The sequence below is a fragment of the Miniopterus natalensis genome, chromosome 9, assembly GCF_054644295.1.
Source record: "Miniopterus natalensis isolate mMinNat1 chromosome 9, mMinNat1.hap1, whole genome shotgun sequence".
Lineage (NCBI taxonomy): Eukaryota > Metazoa > Chordata > Mammalia > Chiroptera > Miniopteridae > Miniopterus > Miniopterus natalensis.
Genome location: NC_142089.1, coordinates 26,833,283 through 26,859,870, shown reverse-complemented (window position 1 = coordinate 26,859,870; position 26,588 = coordinate 26,833,283). Strand labels below are relative to the sequence as shown.

The 26,588-nt window shown below is 49.1% G+C and overlaps 1 protein-coding gene across 3 annotated transcripts in view; it reads right to left on the bottom strand.

Moving 5' to 3' along the window:
• Positions 1-811: 811 nt before the first annotated feature.
• The window catches only part of MAST2 (microtubule associated serine/threonine kinase 2), a 129,196-nt gene continuing 103,419 nt past the window's right edge, over positions 812-26,588 (bottom strand). For 2 of the 3 annotated variants that reach the window (XM_016199271.2, XM_016199273.2), the window contains 23 exons: positions 26,272-26,350; positions 23,293-23,447; positions 21,768-21,843; positions 20,169-20,378; positions 15,442-15,543; positions 13,126-13,258; positions 12,240-12,301; positions 11,896-11,981; positions 11,223-11,431; positions 10,078-10,216; positions 8,124-8,256; positions 7,175-7,340; positions 6,512-6,613; positions 6,205-6,327; positions 5,919-6,028; positions 5,396-5,550; positions 4,884-5,167; positions 4,582-4,776; positions 3,909-4,135; positions 3,630-3,752; positions 3,059-3,195; positions 2,715-2,920; positions 814-2,410 (listed from right to left, as the gene is read on the bottom strand). In XM_016199271.2, the coding sequence (XP_016054757.1) occupies positions 942-2,410; positions 2,715-2,920; positions 3,059-3,195; positions 3,630-3,752; positions 3,909-4,135; positions 4,582-4,776; positions 4,884-5,167; positions 5,396-5,550; positions 5,919-6,028; positions 6,205-6,327; positions 6,512-6,613; positions 7,175-7,340; positions 8,124-8,256; positions 10,078-10,216; positions 11,223-11,431; positions 11,896-11,981; positions 12,240-12,301; positions 13,126-13,258; positions 15,442-15,543; positions 20,169-20,378; positions 21,768-21,843; positions 23,293-23,447; positions 26,272-26,350 (4,681 nt within the window). In that variant the 3' untranslated portion in view covers positions 814-941. Of the gene's footprint in view, positions 2,411-2,714; positions 2,921-3,058; positions 3,196-3,629; positions 3,753-3,908; positions 4,136-4,581; positions 4,777-4,883; positions 5,168-5,395; positions 5,551-5,918; positions 6,029-6,204; positions 6,328-6,511; positions 6,614-7,174; positions 7,341-8,123; positions 8,257-10,077; positions 10,217-11,222; positions 11,432-11,895; positions 11,982-12,239; positions 12,302-13,125; positions 13,259-15,441; positions 15,544-20,168; positions 20,379-21,767; positions 21,844-23,292; positions 23,448-26,271; positions 26,351-26,588 lie in introns of all 3 variants that reach the window. The other variant, XM_087820403.1, reaches the window with a different exon arrangement.

Below are 26,588 nucleotides of genomic sequence, written 5' to 3'. Positions count from 1 at the left end.
CCAGAAAGGGCTCACTGGCTATAAACATTAATGACTTATTACTAAACACAGAAGGCAGTTCTCTTATTTTCATCCCACCTGGCCTTCCAGCATTTTACCAAGTAACTTCACCCATTTTAAAACACTTTTCTCTCTCATATTTTATGATTCTCTTCTGGTGGCTGCTTCTAAGTCTTTCTTTGCCTTAAAAGCTTGTGCTCAATGATCCTGTGTATCATTATTGATGCATTGATGGCTCTCAATTTTCTGTCATCACTCCAGATTCCTCTGCTGAGTTCCAGACCCATACATCCAGTTACTTTCTGGATGTCCCCCAAGTACCAAGTTCAACTCTTCGCCTCCCTCCACCTTTTTCCCTCATTTTCTGGCTAAGAGGCATTCCAATTTGGGATATATATGTGGGTTCTGGAATCAAGGGAGACCTAGGTTCTAATACTAGCTCTGCCTGAGATATGATCTTACTAATGTCTGCAAACCTGAGTTCCCTTATCTATAAAGCAGGAATATTAGTTGCTTGAGTTTCTCATCACCTACAGAAAGTCTAAACTCCTGGAAGACCATTAGTTATGACACTTGCCTAACTCACTAGGCCCATTTCCACTATGAATTATTTTCGGTTCCTTGAATATACCAGGTATATGGTTAAGTGCTATACTCTCTGCTTGGACATCCTTTCTTACATTAATTCCTACTCTTCTAACCCAGCAAACTACTACCTATTACCTATCCCTCAGATTTGAGCTCAGATGTCATAATCTCAGAAGCCAAGCTAGATTAGATGCCCCTCCCCTGACAGTGGAAACTTATTTATTATCAGCAGCAACATAGGACCTTGAGTTACATCTGTGTTGACGGAAGGAAAGAAGTAAGCAAAAGACATAAAGATGGTTTCCAAGAGCATGTATTACACAGGTCTGAGTGCAACAAATGGTATACAATGGCTATGTTTGCTTTAATAGCTCATCAGTTGCCGATGCCAAGTCCTGATGCTTGTGACGGTCTCCTGGGTCTCGGCCCCTTTGGAGCAGGCTGGGCCCTGGCTCGTGGGTGAGGGGGCAGCTTCTGCTTGGAACATTCTGCCTCCTGTTACCTGAGGCATCAGGCACTTTGGTGATGCCCAGGGCTGGCTCCCCTTTCTCTATTTGTGCACACTCAGGCTCCCATCGCCAGCTTTGGCTGGAAAGCTCACAAGGTTGGTGGGCCAGCCCAGGGGCGTTGGGTGGCCATGACTTCCCCTCCTGCCTAGGATACAGGTTCTCAGGGTGGGCTGGAGTTGTGGCTTTCAAATCCTGGGAGCTGACTAACCCACCTTCCATTGTTGCCTTTCTGCTTGAGGATGCCCCCTCTGGACCCTCAATAAGAAACTTCCAGGACCATGGGCCTGGCTCTCCAGAGGTGGAGGAGGCAGTGGGGCAACTGGTGGGGATAAGTCCTGAAGAGCTGGGACAAAGTGCTGTTAGTGCCCGGGTGTGGAGGAGCTGGGCCTTCAAGCAGCCTTCAGGGGGCATGGGGTCTGTGGGTCCAGCCCTACCCAGGCTGGGAACTGGTGACAAGGAGCTGGCAGCCTCCTCAAAGGCTTGTGGAATCCCAAGCCTCCTCTGGGGGTCACCAGGGCCCTCCATTCTGGGGTCCCTGGGCAAGAAGGCATCTTCTTTCTCACCCTCTCCTGCTCCTCTGAGGGGCGGATCCTGGCCCACTTCTGGGTTAGGTACCAAGCTTGGCTCCTGCACACCTTGGCTGTTCTCAGGCCCCTCGTCAGTGTCATCCTCTGAAGAGTCAACCTCACGGATGGCTTCCTGTTTCTGCAGTGACTCTCGCCGCTCAGCCCGGTCCTGTCGGAGGGTGCCTAGAGCTCGTGAGGGAGCAGGCTGCAGCACCCCCTTCCCTGGCAGTGCTCCCTTCCCAGACAGCACACTCCTGGTCCCAACTACCTCCAGAGGACTGACTTCCCTGGGTGGCAGTTCTTTCTTTAGCTCAGGGTGGGGCAGGTCAAGGCTATGCTTTCGAGAAGTGGCTAGCTTCTTCTCAGAAGCGGCAAGTGCAGCTGCCAGTTTCTCAGCTGACTGCACCCTCTTAAGTAGTGGTGAGCGGGGAGGCTCCGCACTCTTGGGCCGTGAGAGTTGCCTGCCTAGGGGAGGCGACAAGTGAAGCTTGGTGGGGAGGGCCTGGATTCCATGGCCAGAAAGGGGTGATGGGGAGCGTTGGGGCGAAGCTGCTGGTGGTGGAGAAGGGGTGTGGGCCAGTGGTGACAGTGGGATGCTGCCTGCTGACTTGCGCCGTGGAGAGCGGTACTGCCGTTGGAGCTTGGGTGCCAGACCGTGGAGGGAGCTGGGCCGTGTATGCCCAGAGCCAGCTGGAGAGCTGGGCACGCTGGAGCTGGGCGAGCTGCTCTGTGACGAATTCCCTGCCACTTTGCACAAACAAACAAAGGCAGAGAGAGCAATGTTAGCTGTTAGAAATGACTGAGGGGCAAGGCAGGGCTGAGCTCTGGAATGTCCCAGGTTCATCAAGGTTACCCCACCACTGAACCAGAGCCCGGGCTATGGAGATGAAGTCACCCTCCACCCCTATCACCATCTCCCCAAGACTGTTGGATCTTTCAGGGAGTGGGTTGAATGAAAGTTTCAGAGTAGAACCCATGAGAACTAGAGAGGGCCCAGGCACTTTCCTACCTCCCAGGGTTGTCTCTGCAATATGCAGGGAGCCCTTCCTACCTGAATGCACAGCATCAGGGGTCACCCGGTAGCCCTGAGTGGGAGATCGGGGGGAAAGGCTGTGGCTGTGGCTGTGGCTGTGTGTGGGAGAGCCTGGCCCGCTCTCCCCTGATGACAAGGAGCGGTTAAGGGAAGAGAGGCTGCGGCTGGTGTGGAGCAGGGATGCCTGCTTGGTGATCTTCCTGAACAGGGAGCTCCTTTTTCTGCTGCAGAGACAAGAGTCCGAAGGCTGTCTGCCTTGGTGCACAGGACACAGCATACACTGGGCTCAGGGCCAAGGCCCCCAGCACACAATAGCACCATAAACTGGCTCAGAGCAGACCCTTGGGCCAAGTCTGGCTCACCTTTCTTGCCCATCTTTGCCCCTGCTCCGCTTGCTCCTTCGGGCCATCTTGGCCTTGTAGCTGCCCCTCCGAGCTGGCCCCACTTTAATGGATGTGTTCTCCAGGGGAGTTGTTGAAATAGACACCTTGTTTCCACTCTGGGGAACAGAACATGAGCCTAGGCTAAGGAGGTGACCATATTCTTGACCCAACCTCTACCCCTGGGCATGGCTAGACCACAGCGCTAGCCTCTGTCTCTGTATCAGCATGTCTCAACCACAGCCCTGTCTTCTCTCTTCACAGGTTAGCAAATGGCTCTGACTGGAGCCCAAGTGGTTTGGGTTGTGGAGGTAAAGAGGCTTACCTGTCCTGCTCGCCAATCCTACCCACAGCTTAGGAGTATCCCCAGGCCTTGGTCAGTGAGGGTGCTGCCTTCCAATGAGAACTCACTGCTATGGCCATACCCAAGCTTTGTGTGTACGTGCGTCTGTCCTCGGTGAGTGCCAGGTGTACGTGTGCTCGACTCTCCCACTCCCCTCACAGACTCGCAAGGCTCGGGCCAGCCACAGCAGGCAGCATACCCAGCACTAACCTTCAGGATTAGCTCCACCACCTCTGTGTGCACCAGCCCATGCACAGGCTCCCCGTTGACATGAGTGATGAGGTCACCCTGACGAAGCCCCGCCTCACTGGCTGGACCTCCATCCTCCACGTGCTGCCCAGGGAGAGAACAGTTCTCAGCCTAGAGCCTGAGCATGGCTCCTGAGGGTAGTAGGGGCAGGGGCAGGGGCAGGGACAGGCTGGCCCTAGTCAGGGGAAGGTGGAGAAGTGAAGAAGCTGGGAGACAACAGGTCTGCATGGCAAGACATACCCACACCATGTGGTGCACAGTGTAGACGTCCGAGTCACCCATGTAGACACGGATGGCCCGCAGGGTGAAGCCATACTTCTTGCCAGCTCGGTGAATGATGATGGGGGTCCTTGGGTTGCTGAGGGCTGGTAAGAAGTCCCTGCTTGGAGAAGAGTCCCTGGATGATGGGTTAGATGACTGGGAATGTGGGGACATGGGGCTGGCCAACGGAGAGCAGGTGTGGTGTTCTGGAGGAGAAACCAGGACTTAGTGGGTCGGGGACCCTGGCCTGGTCTTATTCCCAGACCAGCGCCCTGCCTAGGCTGTTGATCCCACACAGCTGTAGTCAGAGACAGTGCCTGAGCCCAGGTATGCCTTTCCCACAGCCTCTAAGCAGCAAAGCCCCCTCCTGTACCCAAAGCCTCAGACCCCAGCAGGTGATGGGGAATGGCAGCTGGCATTTACTGAGTGCTTGCTTATATGTACCAGGGACCATATAAGCTCTTCATACATATTTAAACTAGAGATCTCTAGTTTCATAGTAAAGGGACAGCAGTGACACACAGTCTCTCAGGTACCTGCTCCTCAACATGCAACGCACAGACACACCAGCCCTGTGCAGACTCCTGCCACAGGCCCAAAGAGATTCCAAGGCCCTTCCTGTGAGCTTTATCCTAGTTCCCCAGGGCCTCACCTGCAGGAATGAGGAGGGACAGGGCTGTGGCTGAGGCAGACTTGATCACTTTGTTGATGGGGCGAGCAGTGCGCTTTTCTACAGAGTCCCCAGAGAGCAGCCGGTGGCGGGCCCTGCGCACTGCCAGGTCACTGATGGCCTTGGCTGTGGCTCCCTCAGCCAGCTGTGGGGTCCCACGGCCTCGGGTCTCCATGGCTGTGGGCCCAAATGAGCAATGAGACCTGCAATGCAGCTGAGCCTCCCCTCCCTGCCTCCCTGCAATATCGTCTAGCTTGGCCCTTTGGCCACCTGCCGGGCCACACCTGGACTAGAACCACTGCTCTGGCCAATAGGCTCCTCATCCACCTTCAGCTGCTGCTCCACTGGCCGTTCACGGATAGGCCCAGACAACCCTTCTGCAGACAGAGGTGTCAGAAGCCATATGCCCTCCTGCTGATGCCTCCTGGGGGTGCTGGGAGCCTCCTCAGGGCCCTCAGGGAAGCGGGGCATGTCCAGGAGGCCTGAGCAGTGACGTCGCACTGTTAGTGGAGGGCTTGAGTCACTTTCCGTGTGGGATGACTCAGACACCGACAGCCGCTTCCGCAATCTGCGAGACACAAGGCCTACAGTGAGATGGCTCTGGTGGTCTCCCTCCTCCAACCCAGGTTTCCTTAGGGTCTCACAGAACTCTTCTCAGACATTCCTGAGGAGCCGTTCTTGTGAATGCCCCTTCATTGCCACCAGCACTCCTCCCCAGCATCTGAATCTCGCCCATAATCTGTAACAACTGATGGATGGCTGTGCTGCCCACTCTGGGTGAACTCTGGGTGCTCACATCTCAGGGGAGCCAATCACCCAGCTTCGGTCCCGACCCTTGAGCCCTGCCAGGCCATCTGAGCGGTCTTCCTTCTCCTCACTCAGGCTGCGCTTAGTAGGGGGTGGTGTCCGGCGCTCCTCAAGCAGTGACAGCCGCTCCATGCTACTGTACACCTGTGGGCACAGAAGACGTGCTGGGGACGGGCTCCAACAGACTCACCTGAGGAGCAAAAAGTATCCTTGCACCTGAAACCAGGAATCTGAACCAGTTCTCCCCTCCCCTCCCCTACACATATCATTGAATGTTTAAGGAAACAGCGATTCCACTGGACTCACCTGGCCTCACCCCTGGTATCTTATATGTCAAGGCTGGAGTGGTTCTAGAAGTATCTGTCCTATGCAGGCCCAGCCTTTCCTCCTCTTTTTCTTGAGGTAGCCCCATCACCTCCTCCCCCAGCCTGCCCTAGGCATATCCCTTAACAGGTCCCCTTCTCCCAATCCTCCAGCCTGCTCTCCCCAGCGTGGGCCTGCCTCAGTGGTACCTTGCTGAATCTGGGAGAGCAGGAAGAGAACTGGCGGATCTCGAGGCAGCCATCTTCACTCACTTCCTCCTCCTCCTCGGAGTCCACGTGCTGGTATCGATCTGAGCGGGCTGGGTCAAACACGACAGACCCCTTCAGAGGCCACTGGTGGTGGCCTCCTTTTGACTCTAACAAACCTCAGAAGGGCCTGGAGAAGTTGCTCTCCCAGTGCCAGGTTCAGGGTGCACAGGTGTTTCTGAAAAAACAGGTGGAAGCCCTACTCCTCCCGCCCCATCGGTGGCCTTACTGTCAAAGTAGCTGGTATCATCCTCTGACTCCAGTTGGGGAATAAATTCAGCCTTCTGGCGAAGGAGTCCTGTCCAGTCCAGGCCGGTGAAGAATGGGTGCTGCTTCACCTCACAGGCACTGCCTATGGGATGGGGTGAGCAGGGTGGAGTCCAGACTTTCCAAGCTCTTCTGCCCAGAGGGAGCAGTGGAATTTCCGGATGCAGAGCCACTGCCCACACTTGAAGCCTGACCCTCCTGGTTGCACGGACTCAGCCTCCCTCCTCCCTCTTCCAAGTGGTGAGGAAGATTAGTGGGGCCTGTCCTACCTGTGCCCAGTCTCTCCAGAGGGTTCTGGTGGAGCAGTTTAGAGGTGAGGTCCTGGGCATCTGGTGGCAATGCATCATCCCCCTCAGGCCACACAATCTCATCTGAAAGGTCATTGGGGGTGAGAAAAGGAGTGGGCTACAGAAGGGTCTCAGAAGTTGTGGGCAGAGTGGGAGATGGAGAAGATGGTCCTCAGAGAGGATAAGGGTAGGGAGGCATAAAGGGCTCAGCCAAGACCCCTGAAAGCTAGCCTGGGACCCCAATTCCTTAAGTACCATATATTCCAGTCCTCCTGGAGCACACACCCTAGAGCACGGCTTGCTCTCAGATCCAGGGTGGGCACAGCAAAGCCGTGACTTCCCTGTCCTGAAGCTCCAGCTCCCCCGGCCTTTACTCTCCAGACACCTGTACACTCCCACACAAAACTCCCACTCACAGGATATGCACAGAGACAACACTCATGTACATATGGGGGGTGCATGAGCATAAACAAGAAGACCCAGGTGACACACAGAGTGTGCCTGTGCACACACATCTAAGAGGCAAGTATACCATCACACACACATGAACTTAGAAAAGAAGGCATAAGAGTCACAGTTGCATGTGTAAATCATATTTGTGGATCCAGACTCTGCCTCCCCATGGGCCAGGGCGATGGTACCTACCACTGATCACTTGCCCAAAGAGCTCCTCCGGAGTGTCTCCAAAGAAAGGGACGCAACCCACCAGGAACTCATACAGGATTATGCCCATGGCCCACCAGTCCACTGGCTTCCCATAGCCCTGACGCAGAATCACCTCGGGTGCAATGTACTCCGGAGTCCCGCATACCTGGGCACAGAGAAGCCAGGCCGGCTCAGCATCCTGAGGCAGCCTACTGGCATGACAGCTGGAGGGGGGGGGATGTTCCCACCTTTGGGGTAAAAAAGTCTCTGAATAAAGACTAAAGACTCAGCTACCTTTGGTTAATGAGCAAGATCAACCAGGGTACCAGAGTTGGAACTGTTTGGTGGGGCGAGTTGATGTGTCTCCTAATTACCCAAAACATCTTCTAGCCTGGGATCACCACTCCTTGATCCCTCAACACCTCCTTCTGGCATCTCTGGGCCCCACCCCACAATTGGCTTCTGCCCTCCAGTCTCCCAAAGAGCAGACCCTACAGTCATATGACTATTACAGGGACTTGTGAACAGTAACAACCTAGAGTGTCAGAGCAGGGAACGTCCAGAGGCTAGGCTCAAGAAGCTGGGCCACAGCCCAGTGGAAATTTGGAGCTGTGTGCCAAGAACAACAGCTCTAGGAGCCTAGCTCTTGACTGAGGCCAGGGCGGTTCAGAACAGACCTCATACCAGTCTCTGGGAGTCAATGGTTACATGCCCTATTTTCTCCTAACTCTGAGGAGGAAGATGATTTGGGGTTTTATGACTATATAATTCTCGTGGTCCACCCTATTTCCTAAATGTGCTACCTATCTCAGTGCCTCCCTGGAATCAAAAGATAAGAAAGATAGGAACTCCCAGTCCTAACATGTGTCTACAGGGTAACCATGCGGCTCCCAGTCCTTATTCTGAGGCCTGGAATTCAAGCCCCAAAGTCTCAACCATCCTTCCTTACCTGCTTATCCAGGAACTCCCGGGCATCCTTTTCAATGTGGCCCTCATATAAGTTTGTCGTCAGGCTCATGAGGCCAATTTTAGAAAGGCCAAAGTCAGTGAGCTTGATGTGCCCCATGGATGTAATCAGGAGGCTGGGAAATCAGAGAAACAGAAGAATGCTAATTTTAGTATATGCCAGATTTTCTCACTCAGACTTCTACAGGGCTAAGGTGGGACACAGCAGGGTAGCTTCAACAGGGAGCCGGAGCCGTGAAGAAATAGACAGCTCTGGCTTTGTGAGTGCTGCATTCTGCACACACAACCTGCTCCTCGCCTGTTCCCCCAACCCACTTCTGTTTACTGCCCTCACTGTACTCCATACTGGGGGCAGGCATCCCCAGCTAAAGAACACTTTCTTCCACTGAGGGAGCCTCATCATAAGGCTATAGCCATTCCCAGTCCCCTCTCCTCACCTGGGTGACTCACAGTACCCTAGACTCAGGGGCACATACCCTTGTTCCATGTCCGAGGTGGGTCTTAGAAGGCGGGTTGGTTGGGAGAAACTAGAAATCAGATCTCACAAAGAAGTGTCTCTTTCCTCTCCCTTCACACACTGCCTGAGCCATTTCACTTTGTGTGAAAGCTGCTCCCTGCCACCCCTTTATTCCATGATTCCCAAATCAGTATCTCTGGTCCTGACTTCTGCAGCTCCATGTCTACTGACTGCCCAGATGTCTTACAGGCACCATAAACTCAACCTGTCCGAAACAAAGCCATGCTTCCTAACTGGCCCTCTTCTCAGTGAAAAGCATAACTTCTGTTACTTATTGAGCTCTGTGATAAGCACTTTGTTGATTGTTTGTAAAAATATTTTGGCTCCTGAAAGGTCTTACAGAGTAACTAATACAATGGAAGTAGGTATTATCTCCATTTTCAAGAGGAGGAACGTGAGGCTCAGAGAGGTTTCACAGACTCAAGCTCACAGAGTTAACGAGTGGTCACCTCAATGTAGGTCTGCCTAATGTCAATGCCACTTTCCACTTCAGAGGCTTATCGCCATGCACCAGTCCCAGGCTAGAAACCTGGACAATATCCCAGACTCCTGCTCTCTCACTTCTCTCTGCACTCCCACCACAACCTTATCGCTTCCTTTCTACTCCCCACCACTGTCCCCTCTTATCCATCCTAACAGTTCAGGTGCAAGCACTGTTTTGGCCTGGTCTACCGCAACAGTCTCACCATCTCTTTCCACTGACAAAGTGATCTTCCAAATCTAAACCCAAAATCTGGGTGTGTCATTCTTTCACACCTTTGGTTCATAGGCTCTTCAAAGACCTCTAGAACCCTTTAAAATAAAACCAAACCTAACAAAAAGGCCCTTGATGATCTAATTCCTGCCTATCTCTCTGGCCTTCTCTCTTATTACTCTGACTAACCAACAATCTCGCTTCAGCCGCATTATTTGTTGTTCCTGAACAGGTCACACCTGTGTGACTCTGCAAATCCCACTCCCCAGCTTTGGAAAGCTCCTCCCACCTTTTCCCAATTGACTAATGCCTTCCAAGAAACAGCCTGTATACTGATATTTCTGTCTCCCACACTAGACCAAGGACTATTTTATAGCCCATAATATCGTGCTTGGCACAGAGTAGATGTCAGTAAACGTCAGAACACTTGTTCAGCCATCTATTATATATGTTGATTCTTTTGTTCCTGCTTGGCTTCTTGAGTGGCATTCATCAGTAACTCTTACATGTCACCAAAGCCTTACAGTGCCTCTGCCAGACCTTGCTGGCAATGGTCTTTGCATTTAGGTGACCAGGGGTAGGGTACTGGGCATAGAAGGATACCCACATGACCACTGTTTCCTAGAAGCCAATTTAGTATAGATTCAAACATGCTCTGTCTGCCTCCATTTATCTAGAGACCCAAGACGGAGAACTTGGAACAAGGGACCCAGAGACTAGGCGTACTTGTCAGGCTTGAGGTCACGGTGCACGATGCCATAGTTGTGTAAGTACTCCAGGGCTAGCACAGTTTCCGCAAAGTATAGACGCGACATGTCCACAGGCAGGGCCCCAATGTTCTTCAGCAGAGTGGCACAGTCTCCTCCTGCAACAAGGGTGCCACCATGAAGGAAGGATCCAGTTCTCTGCTCTCAATGGTCTCAGGTTTACAGTGTCTAAGTCTCCAGAGGAGACAGCCTCCTGGAAGACACTGGTGCTAGAGACTGTGATTCTAGCCCCTCTGTTGTTGGCACAGGGTGAGACAGAGTGGAGGGAAGCAGGAGGTCAGGAGAATGGCCATTTAGGCCACTGTTCAGGCCAGAGAGGGAAGGAATCCAGGCCTCTGTGCCTGTAGGTTGATTTGTAGAGATAGGACTATGTTATTTTAGGATGGGAATCCTGTATATTGAAAACACATCTGGTTGACACTTTAGCATTGCTCATTTATTTTCTTCCTGATGGCTGTCCTTTATTTGCTGAGTGAGGTAACTGTAAACTCCCTACTAATTAAAAGGGGAGTTTTGTTCAGCTTCAAGACTTAGGCAAAATACCTTTGGAAGCTGTACACAGCAGTGAGAAGGGGAGAGGGCAGGCCACCGGCCAAGCAGCTGCACGTGATGCTCTTCTGCTCCATCCCAAGAGTATTTTGTGTGTCCTTAGGGGGCACCCCTTTCACAAGCCATCAGCCAGGGCAATGGCTTTCCTGACTTCTGAGGACCCACATGCAGTCCTCCCAGCATCCAACCCTAGGCTTTTGTGGCTTTGCTACCTCATTTGCTCCTGCCTGGTCCACAGGAGAGGTTGTGCAGGCTTTGGGGTAAAGGATTCTATAGCTGCCAGGCTGACACATCCTGTCCCAGAGTGCCACTCATTACACCAGACATGGGCAGTCTCATGGCAGCTATTGCTGCAGAAGCCTTCCCTGTGAGGGGCAGGGAGCCGTGTGCCCACTGTAGCCAAATGGGCTGAGATCCTAAGGCAGAAACCAATGTTAAAGAGACAGGGAAGCTGGGCCTTGAAACTTTATCACTATGTAAGCTATTGGTCCCAGCTCAGGGCTAAGTCTCAGATTGTGCCTTGGCCTCCATGCCAGACCACCTTTCCCTGAGTACCTTCAACATACTCCATCACCATGCAGAGGTGGCGCTTGGTCTCAAAGGAGCAGAACATGCTGACCACAAAGGGGTTCTCAGCAAAAGTCAGTATGTCGCGCTCCACGAAGGCCTGCTGGATCTGATTGCGCAGGATCAGGTTCTGCTTGTTGATCTTCTTCATGGCAAAGCGCTGCCGGGTAGACTTGTGCCGCACCAGGAACACGGCCCTGGGAAACACAGCGCACTCAGTCCCCCACAGACCCACAGCGCCTGAGCTGTGCCCTCCACCACCCAGACTCGGGGTGGCCAAACTGCCTCCTCTTACGCCTTATAAATGTGTAGAACAAAGAAGCAGGGCTGTGTTATCAATGAGAAGGACCTGGGCCCCCTGCCCATAGAGCTCCTCAATTTCCTGAGATACCAAGTCCTAGGGACACAGCTCAACCCTTCCCCATAGCTCAGTGAGAGGAGTGCTACCGAGAGGTGTGTGGGAATCGCCTGAGGGAAGAACAATACTCAGATGCCAGAGGAAACTGAACTCTTGCCCCTCCAGGAGGATCTGGGGAGAGAGAGGGTCCATCCTGAGGCATCTGCTGCCCAGGGATTGGGTATCATATACTTCCTTCGGGAAGGAAGAGCCCAAGGGCTGACTTAGCTGCAGTCCCAGCCACACCCTGACCCCTGCCTTTACCCGTAGGCGCCATTGCTGATGAGCTTAATGGTTTCAAAGTCTTCTTCACAGGGTGTCTTTTTAGATGTCAGAGATGCCCCACGGCCCTGGAAGACAAGGGAAAAGGCAAGAGGCAGGCATGCTTCTCAGGGCCCATAAGTTTAGGGAAGCTATGGCCCCATCATTAGCTCAGCTCCTAGCCCTGCTGTGGCCTCCTGCCCGGTCTCCCCCAGGAGCTGAATGACGTCTCAGGCAATGTATACAACCCCCATCCGCCTCCTCTAGATGTTCTAGTCAAGAGAACACACAGCTCCTTGCTTCACGGGCCCAGGCTCCAGGACTGGGGCAGGAGCTCAGCATCTTACCTCGACTGAATCATCAGTCTCTGGAGTATCAGGACTGTCATAACTGCTCAACTGGGCCATTTCTAGAAACAAAGCAAGGACACAGAAGAGTGTGCGTGGCACTGTCAGGCATCTGGGCAGTCCACGCTTATCACATGGCAGGTGCGTGTAGGGGAGGCATTAATGCTTTCTGCATGAGTCTGGGATGCAGATTGGTCCTGCACCTCTCCTCGGTATAGTCACAGCTCTTGAACTTGTTTGCCAGTAATGCTGCCACTCCTATTTCTAGAAGCCCAGTGCCATTTATAAGGCCTGGCAAATTTTATAAAGCTACCCTAAAACTTGGGACAACTGCTGGAAAACAGGGCGTAAAGCTGGGCTTATCGGTCCCCATCCTGCTGGCTAAGATGGCTCTACAGATGGGGATGGGAAGCAGGGAAGGCAGGATGACCACTGACCAGGGACGTGCAAGCCACAGTTCATGCAGGGACTCAGTGGGAACCCCCGAAGAATGGAGAATCAGCTTCTGTAACTCTGAGCTGGGACCACCCCAAAGACACAGAAGGACTTGTAAGGTGGCAGCAGGAGAGGTGAGCATGCAGAGAAGGTGAGCAATTTGAAAATGGGACTGTGGTCCTTTTGTTGTTGACCTCTTTTGACCTTTGGCTCTAAATCCAATCCGGCTAAGTCCAAGGCAGTCCAGGTTGGGCTCTATCAGGCAGATGTGAACAATTCTGAAGGAGGGGCTATTTTGTGACAGAGGACACAGGATTCCTCCTATAGCCCTGAGGCCCCCAATGCTGTGCCATGTCCATGCCCAAGCTAAGCCTCTTCTCCAAGTAGTTTCCCTGCTCTAAGAGCTGGTTAGCTGTGGGGCCTTTCTGCAGCCACCAGGCAGCGTGCTCACCCTCTAGGGGATCCCGTGTGAGGCCCAGTTGGCTAATGATGTAGCGGGGAATGTCACATTTAATCCCTTGTCCCTCTTTGGCGTGGCCCTCAGCTGCTTCCAACAGGTGGTAGAACTCTTCAGGGTCAAACTCCTGTACCAGGGGAAAGAGGTAGTCGATGGTGAGAGCCACAGTGGAGGCTGTTGGCCTCCCTGATTTTATAGCCTACACCCAGCACAGGATGAACAGGAAGACTTTCCCTTTGAGATGGGACACCCCTACCCCTGAATACTCAAGAAACATCATGATTCAGGGATCAGGTGAGTAGGGACAAAACTCTCTTATAGGGCACTTCCAGATTGGACATCCGAAGCATAAGCTGTCTCCCCAGCAACAAGAACCAGAGCTGTTGCTTTCAAAAGAGCTCAGCCTATTCACCTGGTCCAAAGCCTTCCACCAGCCAGATGGCACTGTCTGGTGTGTCCACACACTCAGTGTCCACAGCAGCAATCCTGGCACTCTCAGTTATGGCTCACAGCCCTGGCGATGCACGCATGCCTTCAGCTATTTACTGAGCACTTCCTGTGTGCTAGGGGCTAACGAGCCATGGGTATCAGGGCAGAGCAGTCCTTGTCTGTATGGAGCACATAGTAATGGAGCACATACTCATTTACTAAGTGCCTAGTAAGTGTCACACTCTGGGCTAAACCCTGGTAACACTCCTGTGACCTCGGAGAGGAAATGAAGGCTCACAGAGAGGAACTGACTGGTCCATGGTCACAGAGGTACGAAGGAACCCAAAGCCAGCATTCAAACCCAGGCCTGACTCCAACTGGTTAACCATGGACTCATGTTCTTGAGGGAGAGGTCTTCTGCTTCGCCACTGCTTCCACTGCTTTCTTCACTTCTGGTCTCTAGTTTAGAGCTACGGCACTATCTACCTGGATACAATCTGAGCCAGACTTGGGAGTCCTTTTAATTTTGTATTCTTCCTCAGTCCCTGTAGTCAGAACGTGTCCCTCAGAAATGCCCTTCTCTGTTCTATCACTGTCCTAGTTCAGGCCACTCCTCTCTCTCACCTGAACTGTTTTAAGTGACTCTGCACTCCCTGGTTCATCCTGTCCTCTCTTCTAATTCACTATCTGTATTGCAGCCAGAGTAATCTTTCTCAGGAGTAAATCTAATGGAATATTACTCAGAAGCAAATAGGAACCAATTACTGACACCTGCAACCACATTTAGGAATCCCCAAAAACTGTGCTAGTGAGAGAAGTCAGAACATACTATATGATTGCATTTATATGAAACTGTGCAAAAGGCAAGCTGATCCATAGTGGAAGAGAGCAGATGAGTGGTTGCTTGGAAGTGGGAGGGGACTGACTGCAAAGGGACAGGAGGAAACTTTCTGAGGTGAAAGAAATGGTATCTCACTGGTGGCAGTGATTGCCCCAGTTAAAACTCATTAACTATATACTCAAAAGGAATAGGTTCCATTTTATGTAAATTACACCTTTATAAACGTAGTTGAAAAAGTAATCTGACGGTCACATTCTTACCTAAACTTTCTGATGGCTTCAAGTGGCCTTAAAGGTAAATGCAAACTCCTGAGCCAAGAAGCCAGCACTCTCCATGATCTTGTGCGGACAACCTTCCAGGTTAACCCCTCACCAGTTCTTCAAACACACCCTGTGCTCGGTGCCCCTTACCCTTACCTGGCCAATGCAATCATCTTCAAGTTGCTGAGTAAGCTTCATGCCCCCCGGGACCTTTCACTGAATGCCCACCCCATGGAGGACCGGAGCACCTCTTTACCATGTTCCCGCTGTGCCTCATGCTTGCCTCAGTTGCAACTTCTTGAAATACCATAATTATTATTTATATGTCTCCAGGCCTTATCCCTAAGGCACTAAAAGACTAAATCTAACTCCACAACAGAGGAAGCCTCTTAGGATCAGGAACTCTGCTGGTCTTATGTCTGCATCTCCACCGTCCAGCATCAAGGTACTCAGTCGAGCACTGCTGAACGACGAAATGACTCAGCTTGTGCAAACAAAACTGGCCTGTGTTCCTCATCCCTAAGGCCCCCACTGACCCAGGCCTGCTCAGTGTAGGGCTGGGCCAGACTAGTACCTCTCCCTGCCACACCCCTCAGGACCATCCAGTTTTCCTCAAAAGAACTCATTTGGTCCCCCAATGCTTGCATATCATATTTAAAAATGGACTTCCGCAGCAGAAATGGCAGTGGGTGCCACTAGTTTTGCTGACAGCAGAATATTCCTCTATAGCCCCACTCCCACCTCTCCATCCCCTACTAAACTTTCCGGGAGTCCACTCACCAGGCATTCCAGGAGGCGAGCTGGGCGGGCAATGACGATCATCAGCTTTTTCACCAGCTGCATCACAAAAGCCACTTCTGAACTCTCTGAGCGCTCATGAGCCTGTAGAGAAGACAAAGGCTGCTTAAGCAATCCACTGGCCCAGAGTGGTTGAGCTAAGGAGGACTGGGCTGGGCAGAGCTACACTAAAGGGAGAAACAATTTGGTGGTAAGGAGAGCTCTGCAAAGCAAAGAACACAGCGAAGGCCAGTGGGCTGTGAGAGTGAACAGGCGGCTTGTTGGAACCATGTGAGCCTTAGAAGCCTACGTGACACCAAGGAATGGCACACAGACACACTGCGTTACCTGCTCCTCCATTAACAAGCTTTGCTTACCCTCCAGACGCCAGCTTAAGGGGTAACTCTCAATAGAACCTTCACTGATGTTCACTTTCCACCCCAGACACACTGTCAGGAATAGACAGACTTCCAAGCAGGAGAGTGATGTGACCAGACAGGTGTTTTATTTTTATTGTTATTTTTGTTAATCCTCACCTGAGTATATTTTTTCCCATTGATTTTTAGAGAAGGGGGGGGGGAGAGGGGTTGAGAGAGAGAGAGAGAGAAACAATGTGAGAGAGACACATTGACTGGGGCTGGGGATTGAACCTGCAACCCAGGTACTGCAGCCAAGTACATGCCCTTGACTGAGAATGGAACCCAGGACCCTTCCATGCAGGGAGGGGGTGGGCAGTGCTCTAACCCTGAGCCACACTGGCCAAGCCACATAGGTGTTTTAGAAAGACCACTCTGGCTGGAGTGTGAATGGAATGGTGCACTAAAGAGGGCAAGCCTGAAAGCAGGAAAGCCCATTAACAGGCTATTGCAATAATGCAGATGAAAAAGGCATAAATTCAGGCAGTAAGAATGAAGAGAAATGGATAGATTAGGGCCATTTCATCTACCACTTTGGAGGTAGATGACTGAGTAGATCTGAAGGTGGATGAGCAGGAACAGAAGGTAACTGCAACTACAATTTTAGAGGAATTTCAGTGAACCCATAAATGAAATAGGAAATATAAGTTCTGTTTTGGACTTGCAGAGTTTGCAGTGCCTCTAACAGGTACTTTCTTGGGTATTTGCTCAGCCAGGAGCCTTTCTCTTTGTTATGGAAACTGTTCTGCCTTCTAGGAGCCACATTTGTATTGCGTTGTTTCACCTTCCTCCCCACATCCAATAGCTGACCAGTGTGGATTACTTTCCTAGGAATTTAAAAATGCATGGAAAGACAGCCATTACTATTAGTGTGGCAGAACTACATAATCTACTCTTGAGTGAAAAGGGATGGCCACATCTACCAAGGAGATAAAGAAACAGAAGCACAGAGCAAAAGAGAGATGAGAGGAGGATGACTGCTTCCTGGGCTTTCAGAGGTTCTGGCTTCTAGTTCTGGTCCCTTCCTACGGCCTGGCTGCATTTCTATCTTCAATGTTCCACCCCTTTTATAACTAGTTTCCTTTTCTACTTGAACTACTCTGAGTTGGGTTTCTATTACTCGCAACTGGAGAATACTAACCATCTGGAGCACTGATCTGGAGCTCGGGTGAAGGGGGAGAAGAGGCCATAGGTGGGAGTCCTCGGCATGTGGGTGACAACTGAAGCCATGGAGTGGGAGAGTGTGAAGAAGAGAAAGAGGGGAATGGACGCTCAGGATGGTGCCCTGTGGAATATCGCATTTAAGAGAAGGAACTTGTGAAGGGACAGCAAGTCTGCAAGACTGGGGAGAACAGGGTCATGACAACCAGTGGGGGGGTTAAGGAGAGGTATTCACTGTGTAATGTTCTGCAGAGAGGTGAAGAAAGATGAGAGCTGAAAGTAGTCATAGGCTTTGGCAACTGGCCAATTAGTTCCTTGGTGATTTCTGCCTGAAACAGTTTTAGTGGAATGGCGGGAAGGGAAAGTAGAAGGTGGAAGGCTGAGCGGTGAACGGGCTGTAAGGAAAGAAAACCAGCAAATGAGGACCATATGGAAAATATTAGCTATGAGATAAAAAGAGAGGCTGGGCACTTGGTGAAATCTTGTTTATTCTTTCAAGACTTAGCTCAAATATCAACTCTGTGAAGCCTCATCTAAGTCCCCCACCCCCCCAAGAAGAACAAGCAGTAACTGCTCCCTTCTCTATGTTCTCCCAGCTGTTTGCTCCGACCACAAGGCCCTGTCGCATTACCTGTAATTAGTTGTGCTTCCACAGCTACCCTGTAGGGCCTGTGAATTGAAAGCTGTCTTCTTTGTTTCTTCCCTCACATGCTAAGCCTAGCATAGTGCCTCTTACACAGCAGATGTCAGTCAATGTTTTTTGACTAAGTGTTTGAAAATGTATGATCTTAAGTTCTGCAATAAGTCAAACCTGGGTTTGGGGTATAGCTCTGTTACTTAAGAAATGAGTTACCTTGGAGTGGTTTAAAAATTCTAGTTTAAAATATTACATTGTGTTAATCATTAGCTTAAGTGCAAGCCTCCTCTTTCTGTTAACCTCCGAATAAAATCTAAACAGTTATGTGAGTGGCAGCAATTCCTAAACAGTATGTACCAAGCTTTCTGCCTTTTAATAGTAATAGTGAATTTCTCTAACATTTGTCAGTTAACTTAGCAATAAAAATAATTTAATTAAAAAAAGGGAAATGAGTTACCTTGGGTTGACTTAGTCCCTTAAACCTTCGTTTTCCTCATCTGCAGATTTAGGGAATAATAATAGTACTTTCCTTACAGTATTCTTGTGAAGATTAAGTTGGATAATTAAATGAGATAATGTAGTGTCTAGTGATATTAAGTATTCAAAATGATAGCAATTTTTATTATTTTAAACCTAAATCTTATGTCATTTTTCAATTTAAAAGCATCCAGTGATTCCCTACTGCCTTCATGTTAAACTCTAAGCTCCTCACAAGGCCCTTCAAGCTCTGCTGCCTCCCCACCCCCGTCTAACTCTTCAAATTCATCTGTAACTCTGCCCTGCAGGTACCCTTCCCTTTGCTCATGCCAAACTACTTTATCTGCAGCTCCTGGAATGTACCAGGTTCCTTTACACCTCTGAGAGGCTGTTTATACTGTGTCCTCGCCTAGTGAATTCCTACTTACTCATCAGGACTCAGCTTTTCCTGAGCTCTCCACGTAGCATCACTGCACCCTCCTCTGTGCTCAGAACTCCCCTCATCAACCACACTGACTTCGTTTTACTGTAAGTACATGTTGAGGGGGCTGTAACCCCAGTCACCAGCAAATTCATTGAGCTAGAACCTGCACTGAACTTGTTCTGCATTCCCAGGGCCTAGCAAATTAGGGAACAGATGATAGATACACTGGCTCCACTTTCAGGGCTCTTCCTACTGCACCAAAAAATGGACGCCCAGGGGCGATGATGGAAAATGCCTGAAGGTTTTGGGCAGGGCTCTGAAGGTAGCATTTCAGATCAACCGTAGATGTACAAGCAACCTTGGAAGTCTCCCTATGTTGATCCTTTACCTGATGCCGTAAATCCCTGATTCCTCTCCACTACTGGAGAACTGTTAGAAAGTTATTCTTGAACAGGAACAAATCTTGAACAGCTGCCAATGATTTTCATGAGACTTTAGTTTTCTAAGGTCATATTTATACAATGTTTAGATTTAAGTATTCTTTTGAAATCAGAAGAAAATATTTTTGTAGAAGTACTTTCTCATCTATTAACTCAGAACCTTTCTCACTGTAACTCTTGCTCACTGGGCTAGTATGCCTTTTAAGGGACAGAGAACAATCAGCTACCTATTATATGTGAGAAATCTTCCAATATTTGATAGCAATAATTATGATCATCTTTAGTCATCCTTTCAACTGTTTCCTACACTTTAAAAAAAATTCCCTGCTCCTGATTTCTAGATTGATACACTGAAGCTCTGTTTGATCACTACCCCGGGGTTCTCAGCTCAGCTGGTCTATACCAGAGCAAGGCCAGGAGGGAAATGGGGTCCACACTGGGAAATACTCCACTGACCTGAAGAGCCCTGAGGATAGGGGCGCATCTCCTCTCACTGAAACTGGACTAATGGTGTAACATGGGGCAACTGTGAACTGAGTGGGAAGGCATCTGCCCACCTTACTGGAGAGGCAACAGGCAAGCGAGCAGTGGAGCACGGAGCAGTGGTTAAGAACTCAGTGTCCGCTCTGGTCTTGACCACCTCTGGGTTACTTTACCTTTAGCCCCCCAGAGACTTCACACTGGGGAGATCAAGTCTCTAAACACTAAAGTCTCCACTAAAGAACTTCTTACCCTGCAAGTATAATAGATAAACCCATAGTGCAAGCCTTGAGCCTACTTTCCCTTGGCTGAGGAGAAACAATCTGAATGCTCTGCTTACACCAATATTTCTACTAGAAGAGAGCTACCCACCGCCACTGGGGCCACATTTTGGCTTTGAGTTACAAATCTCCTAGTCAAATACTTATGAATACTACCAATGTTGGTGCCGCAGGTAGAGTAATTGGAATTAGAGGAGAAAGGGCACACAGAACTGAGATCTTCTGGTATCTAACAGGCTTTCTCAGTATTGCAGGGGATTGAGGAGGAACCCAAGTCCATCAAGACGACACTTGGGGGTGGGTCCTGCACACTAGCAAGGAGGTGGCAGCAGGCTGGGAAGACTGGGAACCCCACTAATGCCTTAATCTTAGCTTGGAACTACTAATCCACTACCACAGCACAAGGACACTCACATCTTGCAGAAGTTTCCCTAAATTCTCTTGAAGTTCGTAGAAGTACTGTGATGTAATGAGGCCACTTCGAGATTTATCCAGGCAATCTCGGGCCATCTCGATCACTTGATGATGAATAAAGCTCAAGGCTCCATCTGCCAAGGGCAGCACACTGTCCGGAGTGTTGGAGGAAATGAACTCTGCCAGGCGTTCTTCCATTTGTGCAGTGGCCTGGGAATAAAAATAGGAAAAGTGACACTTCCCTTCTAGTTCTTGCTTGGCTGAGGCTAAGCCTGAAGGACCCAGTAATAGTCTAAGGATGGGCTCTGTGATTCTTATTTTCTGATGTTGTAATTGGGGCACCTGATGACTGGAGAAATGAGAAGACTGCCTTCAAAGCAAGTCAAAACATTATAATCAAATTCCTCTCTCACCTGGCCTTGTCCATCTCTGCACACTCCTTGGTGGGCATGCTCTCTTGCTCTAAGGACACTGGAGTGTTTGCTGTCCTTTAGTATGCCGTTTCCTGTGTGTAGCTTTTTCACTCTGCCAAGCCTGCCTGGCAAACTACTATTATTCCTTCTAATCTCATTTCAAGCATCATCTCTCCTCTGGGAAGTTTCTGATTCCTTCAGGCAAACTAGGGGTTTCTTTTCTCTGTGCTTCTACAGGACCTCTCAACCATATACACTTAGTGAATGGACACTGATGGTTTCTAAACCTTCTGAACTGGGAACTCCTTCAAGTCAGAGAAAATTTGATTTATCACTTGACCTTAGGACCCAGGGAGGTCTAAACAGAGGTTGGAGGAGGCTGAGGATGCCCGCTCCCTGCTATCATGGACCAGGAGCCTACAGCAGTGCCCTAGCTCTGGCAGACAGAGCTGGCTGTGCTCTGCAGGAACAGGGCCCATCTTCAGGACAGGTCAGAGAGTACAGGCATGTGATGTTCAAAAAGAAATGCAAATGGGAAGCAGGGTCCTAGGTCCACATACAAGGAGGTTTATAGCCAAACTGCAGAGCTGGGAAGACTATTTCTCAACTATCTCAGGATAGTAACCTACTTTCCTCCCTCAGCATTTTCTGACTTGAAAACACAAATGCAAATATGAGTAAGCAACTCTTGAGATCTGTCTCCCACATTCTTGCTCTCTCTGGCCAACTTCCCCAGTCCAGCATACCTGTCTGTGCTCCCTGGTGCCCAGCAGTGGGGCTGCACATGAAATGTGCATGAACAAAAGTGCTCTCAGTGCAAATCCCATTCTGGGGGAACCCTGACTTATAGATCGTGATGTGCACAGTGAGAAATAAGGTCTCCAGTCCCTTCCTTCCCCACTAATACATGGTGGAATTCCTTTCTGACATTTCCCTCTGGGGAGTGGGGAAATAGAGGTCCTACAAGTACAATCCCGAAACTCATAGTTCTCTGCGCCTTCCTCCTCCCCGGCATGCTGGAAGCCCTTGTGCTCGTATCCTCTCCTCCTTTTGGTGCCTTTCTGCTCTTCTTCTTGATTATCTCTGGAAACAGCACTCCATCCCTCACCCCAGTCTTCCCATTGGCGCTGGCTGTAGGCAGCCATCCTCAGAGGCATTACCAGTGTCCTTTAAAATGGATCCTTACCTTGGGGAATCTTTCTTTGTATACATGATTCATCATTATTATTTCACTGTCAAAGGAAACTGGGGAACGTCCAGGACTGAATAAGAAAGAAACAATTGTGTTATTTTAGTGCCATGGAACTTGAGAGAAAAAAGATGGTCATCCCCAGAACCCCTGCACTCCCACTGTCCCCAGTACCCCCACACTCCCACCTTAGTGAGTGCTGAGTTCCAGAACCTTCCTTATTCCTGGAGCTGCTAGTGCACCTTGTTCAGCTCAAAATGATGTCATCTGGAGCTAGGCTACCTTCCTATAAGAAGCTTGGCATTTACAAGACCTCTGCCAGGGCCTGAAAAGGCCTGCAAAGGAGGAGACCAGTCCTGAGTCTCCTGGTGGCTTTCCTAGGGTGACCTCCCCCAGAACAGGGCTCTCTGGGTCTTCTTCACTGGGATCCACACTCCACGTTCACTCATTTGTATTTTTGATCCTTTGCACTACAGTCCCAGCCATCTTCATCAATCCCTGAACTTAAACTAGTCTATGGTCTGGCCCAGCTCACTCCCTAACACTCACAGTGCCACCATTACCTGAGCAGATTCTTCCTGGGAAGCACTGCTCCTCTGGGTCCCCACCCTGAATATTAGCCAATTTATTTCCCAGAGACCTTGGGAAGCTGAGCTCAGTCATTAAAGTCATGCTTATTTTCAAACAATACAATATACAGATGATGTACTACAGAACTGTACACTTGAGACCTATATAATTTTATTAACCAATGTCATCCCAATAAATTCAATAGCATACTCATTTTAAAAGCCATGCTCATTTTAATTTATACCCTCTTCCTTTAACCTGGCATTTTGAGAAGAGCCAATTAATCTAAGGAATTCACAGATCTAAGATAAATCAGCCGTTAAGGTTTGGTTTGATGAGCTCAGGTCATTCAGGGAAATGAGACAGAGTCAGATGGACATTTAACTCTGCTTCTGAAGTGGGCTTTTTTCCCAATTCAGCCACAGGGTCTTCAGCAGCAACTTTTTTAGCTGGCTTAGTTCATAAACTATGGGCCTCTGGGATCTGCATCCAGGTAACCATCAGAATGGATACTATTACTCTCCTTTTACTGAATGGACTCTAAAGTACATTTCTACTGCTAACTACTTTCAAAGGGAGAAAGAGGGGGACCACTTGACAGCATCAATAGGTACCTCTAGGGGTGGTGAGCTGAGCTGTACCCACGCCAGAAAGCTTGAGATTCACTTCACTTTGGGCTGTATCAATGTGTTAAGCCAGGGGTTGATGAACTATGGCCCAAAGACTAATTCTGGCCCACTGCCTGTTTTTGTAAATAAAGTTTACGTAATGTCTGAGGATGTTTTCACACTACAACAGCAGATTTAAATAGCTGACATAGAGATTGTATGGCCTACAAGACCTAAATTATTTACTATCTTGCCCTTTATAGAATAAGTTTGCTGACTCCTGTGCTGTGCAAATAAGCTGGGCTCCACAGGTCCTGGGGCTCAGTGAGCAGAGCACCCCTCACCTGAGGCTGCGGGAACGGGGCCGCATGGCTGGGGACTGCCTTCCCTCCTCGTCTGGTACACTCTCTGTGCTGAAATGCTTCGTCAAAAAGTGCAGCTCATCAGCAGTAGGCTGGAAGGGCAACTGGTGCAACTTTTCCTGTGAGGAGCATGATGACTAGGGGGGAAAATATTAAAATACAGCATTAAAGACACATCTAAGGGCAGTCCAGGAACGAAGAACTGAAAAAGGAAGGGACTTCCCAGTCAATGTAAACCCAAAGTCAACCCAAAGTAGGCATTTTTTCCATTGCTGCCTTTAGCCTCCACTGTTCATGATCCTGTTCATCTCTACCCCTTCAGACCCTCAATCCTGAGAAAGCCTCCTGAGAAAGCCAAGACATCAGAGTGCTTCCCAAGCCTTGCAGCAAGTTAGAACTTGTCATGTGATGTGAGAGCACCTTAACTAGCTAGCGAGCCTCTTTAGGTGGCAAAAAGCAGGTTCTTCTGCCCTGGCCAGTGTGGCTCAGTTGATTGAGCATAGTAGTCCCATGCACTGAAAGGTTACTGGTTTGACATGGATCAATGTTTCTCTCTCTCCCTCTCCTTTCCTCTCTAAAAGTCAATTAAAAATAAAAATCTTAGGGAGACAGGAAGAGATTAACCAAAGATCTTATATACATCTATGCATAACCAATGGACACAGACAATATGTGGTGAGGGCCTGAGGTGGGGCAAGGACTGGGAGGAGGGGGGCTAAGGAGGGGAAAATTGGGGGACATCTGTAATACTGTCAACAACAAAAAATAAAAAAATAAAAATTACAGAAGCAGAAAAAAAATCTTAAAAAAATTCTTCTAGCCCGGCCGGGCGTGGCTCAGCGGTTGAGCGTTGACCTAGGATCCAGGCGATTGGGGTTTGATTCCCGGTCAGGGCACATGCCTGGGTTGCGGGCTTGATCAATGACTCTCTCATCATTGATGTTTCTATCTCTCTCTCTCTCTCGCTCTTCTTTCCTCTCTCTGAAATCAATAAAGATATATTTAATAAAAAAAAAAAATTCTTCTACATGGAGCCTTTGCCCTCAGTGAAGCTTCTGGCTAGTTGGAATGGCAAGTAATTAATAAATCATGCTTTCTGGCTTAGGAAATTTGCACACCCAGGCTATAAATGATATTCCCTTAAGTTTTCCTTCCACAACCTTGGCAGAGCCCTTGGGGCAGTTCAGCAATGTTTCCTTTTGGCTGTTATCCAGAGGACAATTGGCTTTGCTGAGGCTATGAAGGCTGTGCCCAAACTCTAGGGACATCAGTAGGCAAAAAAAATCTAGTAGGGAAGAAAATGACTTTTAGATCTGGATTACTTTTAGATTTCTAAAAGATTAGATTTGACCTGAAAACACTGGCCCTGGCCAGCGTGGCTCAGTTGGCTGGAGCATCGTCCAGTACACCAAAAGGTGGTGGGTTTAATTCCTGGTCAGGGCACATGCGGGAGGCAACGGATTATTCTTTTAGACCCAAGGTAGGAGTCATATATATTAAATATGTATATATTCTGTTTAGTAAATTTTAATAGACTCAACCCATTGCTCTAATTTATTTTATTGGGATACTTTATCAGTGTGTTTTTTTAAATATATCTTTATTGATTTCAGAGAGAGGAAAGGAAGAGGGAGAGAGAGAGATAAAAACATCAATGATGAGAGAGTTATTGATCGGCTGCCTCCTGCAGGCCCCTGACTGGGGATTGAGCCTGCAACCCTGGCATGTGCCCTGAGCAGGAATCAAGCCACAATCTCCTGGATCCTAGGTCGATGCTCAACTGCTGAGCCACACCTGGCCGGGCAACTTTCATTTTTTATAATCTGTTATAAAAAATTATGGGGAAAGGGGTGTTTAATAAGGAAAGGTCTGAAGCTTAACAGCTGCCAAAAGACCAATGAGATCTTTAGATTAATTTAAGAGTAATATCAACGTCAAGGGAGGAAATGATACTCCTTTTACCTGCTTGGCATTCCTGAATATAGACAAACTGAGAAGACCTGAAGAATGGTGGAAGACAAGGAGAAAAGGTCATCCAGTCTATGGCCTGATTTTACATGGCCTACAAAGCCTAAAATACTTACTACTTGGCCCTTTACAAAAAAAAATTTGCCAACCCTGTCATCGTTACTTCAATTAAGAGTTGCTTAATGAGGAAGACTCATTTTAGGATTAATTGTGCATAGTAGCAATTAGGACATCTGTTGTGTTTTAGGCTAAAAAGTTCTCTAAAAGAAACATAATTAAGAAATTTTAGGGATGGACCCAGCTTTTTTTGCTGAGACACATCAAATTTAAATATCAAATAATAATTATCCTTCCCTTCTTTTTTGAAAGGAAAAAGCAAAAAGGGAGGAGGAGGGTTTATCAGGCCTTTGGGACATCTAAGGGGTTATCTGCTCTTAGTGGGAAACCATGCTTAGGAGCCCTACTGCCTGGCCTCATTAGCAAAACTCCTTCTTCAAGCCCTCCTCTGATTCCACTAGGAATAAATGATGCCCAGAGAGCATGCTGACTAATTCTTTCCAAAGGCTTTTGATTTTTATTTAATTAAATTAAATTGTTTGTTTGTTTTAAATATGTTTTTTATGAATTTTAGAGAGAGAAGAAGGGAGAGGGGGAGAGAGAAAAACATGGATCAGCTGCCTCCTGCATGTCCCCTACTGGGGATAGAGCCCACAACCTGGGCAAGTGCCTTGTCTGGGGTATGAATTGGTGACTTCTACCAACTGAGCCACACCAGCCAGGGCAGGCATTTTTATTTTTAAATGGATCTGGCTATGGCTGTAAAGGGCCACCAGCCTCTACCCCATTCAACCTCATCCCTAAGCAACCTCTTTGTGTTTGGCTTTAGAGGAAAAGTTGAGAACCACTTTGTAACACTGTAGGGACAGAGACCAATAACTCAGGGAAGTGTTTCCTAAGGATGAAGGAAGTACAGCCACGGATTTGGCTACTTACTGAGACAGTAGAGCTAGGAGTGTTGGTTCCATAGCCGGAAGAAGGTAAAGAGGCCAAAGACCAGCGCCGTCCATCAGTCCTATGTAAGAAAAGACTATTAGGCAGTTTCTATGGGACCCCACCCTAAGCTTAGGACCTGCCTGTCTTTCCATCAGCATTGTTTTGGGCAGTTGGTTCACTTCCTTGTCTTAAGACAGCACTGCTTAGTCCAGGACATGCTCTCTTGTCTCTCTCCTACATGGCCTATTGTGTGTTTTCCGCTGTAAAGACAGACATCTCTGACTAAAAAGGAATTCATGACTCCAATCGATGGCTAA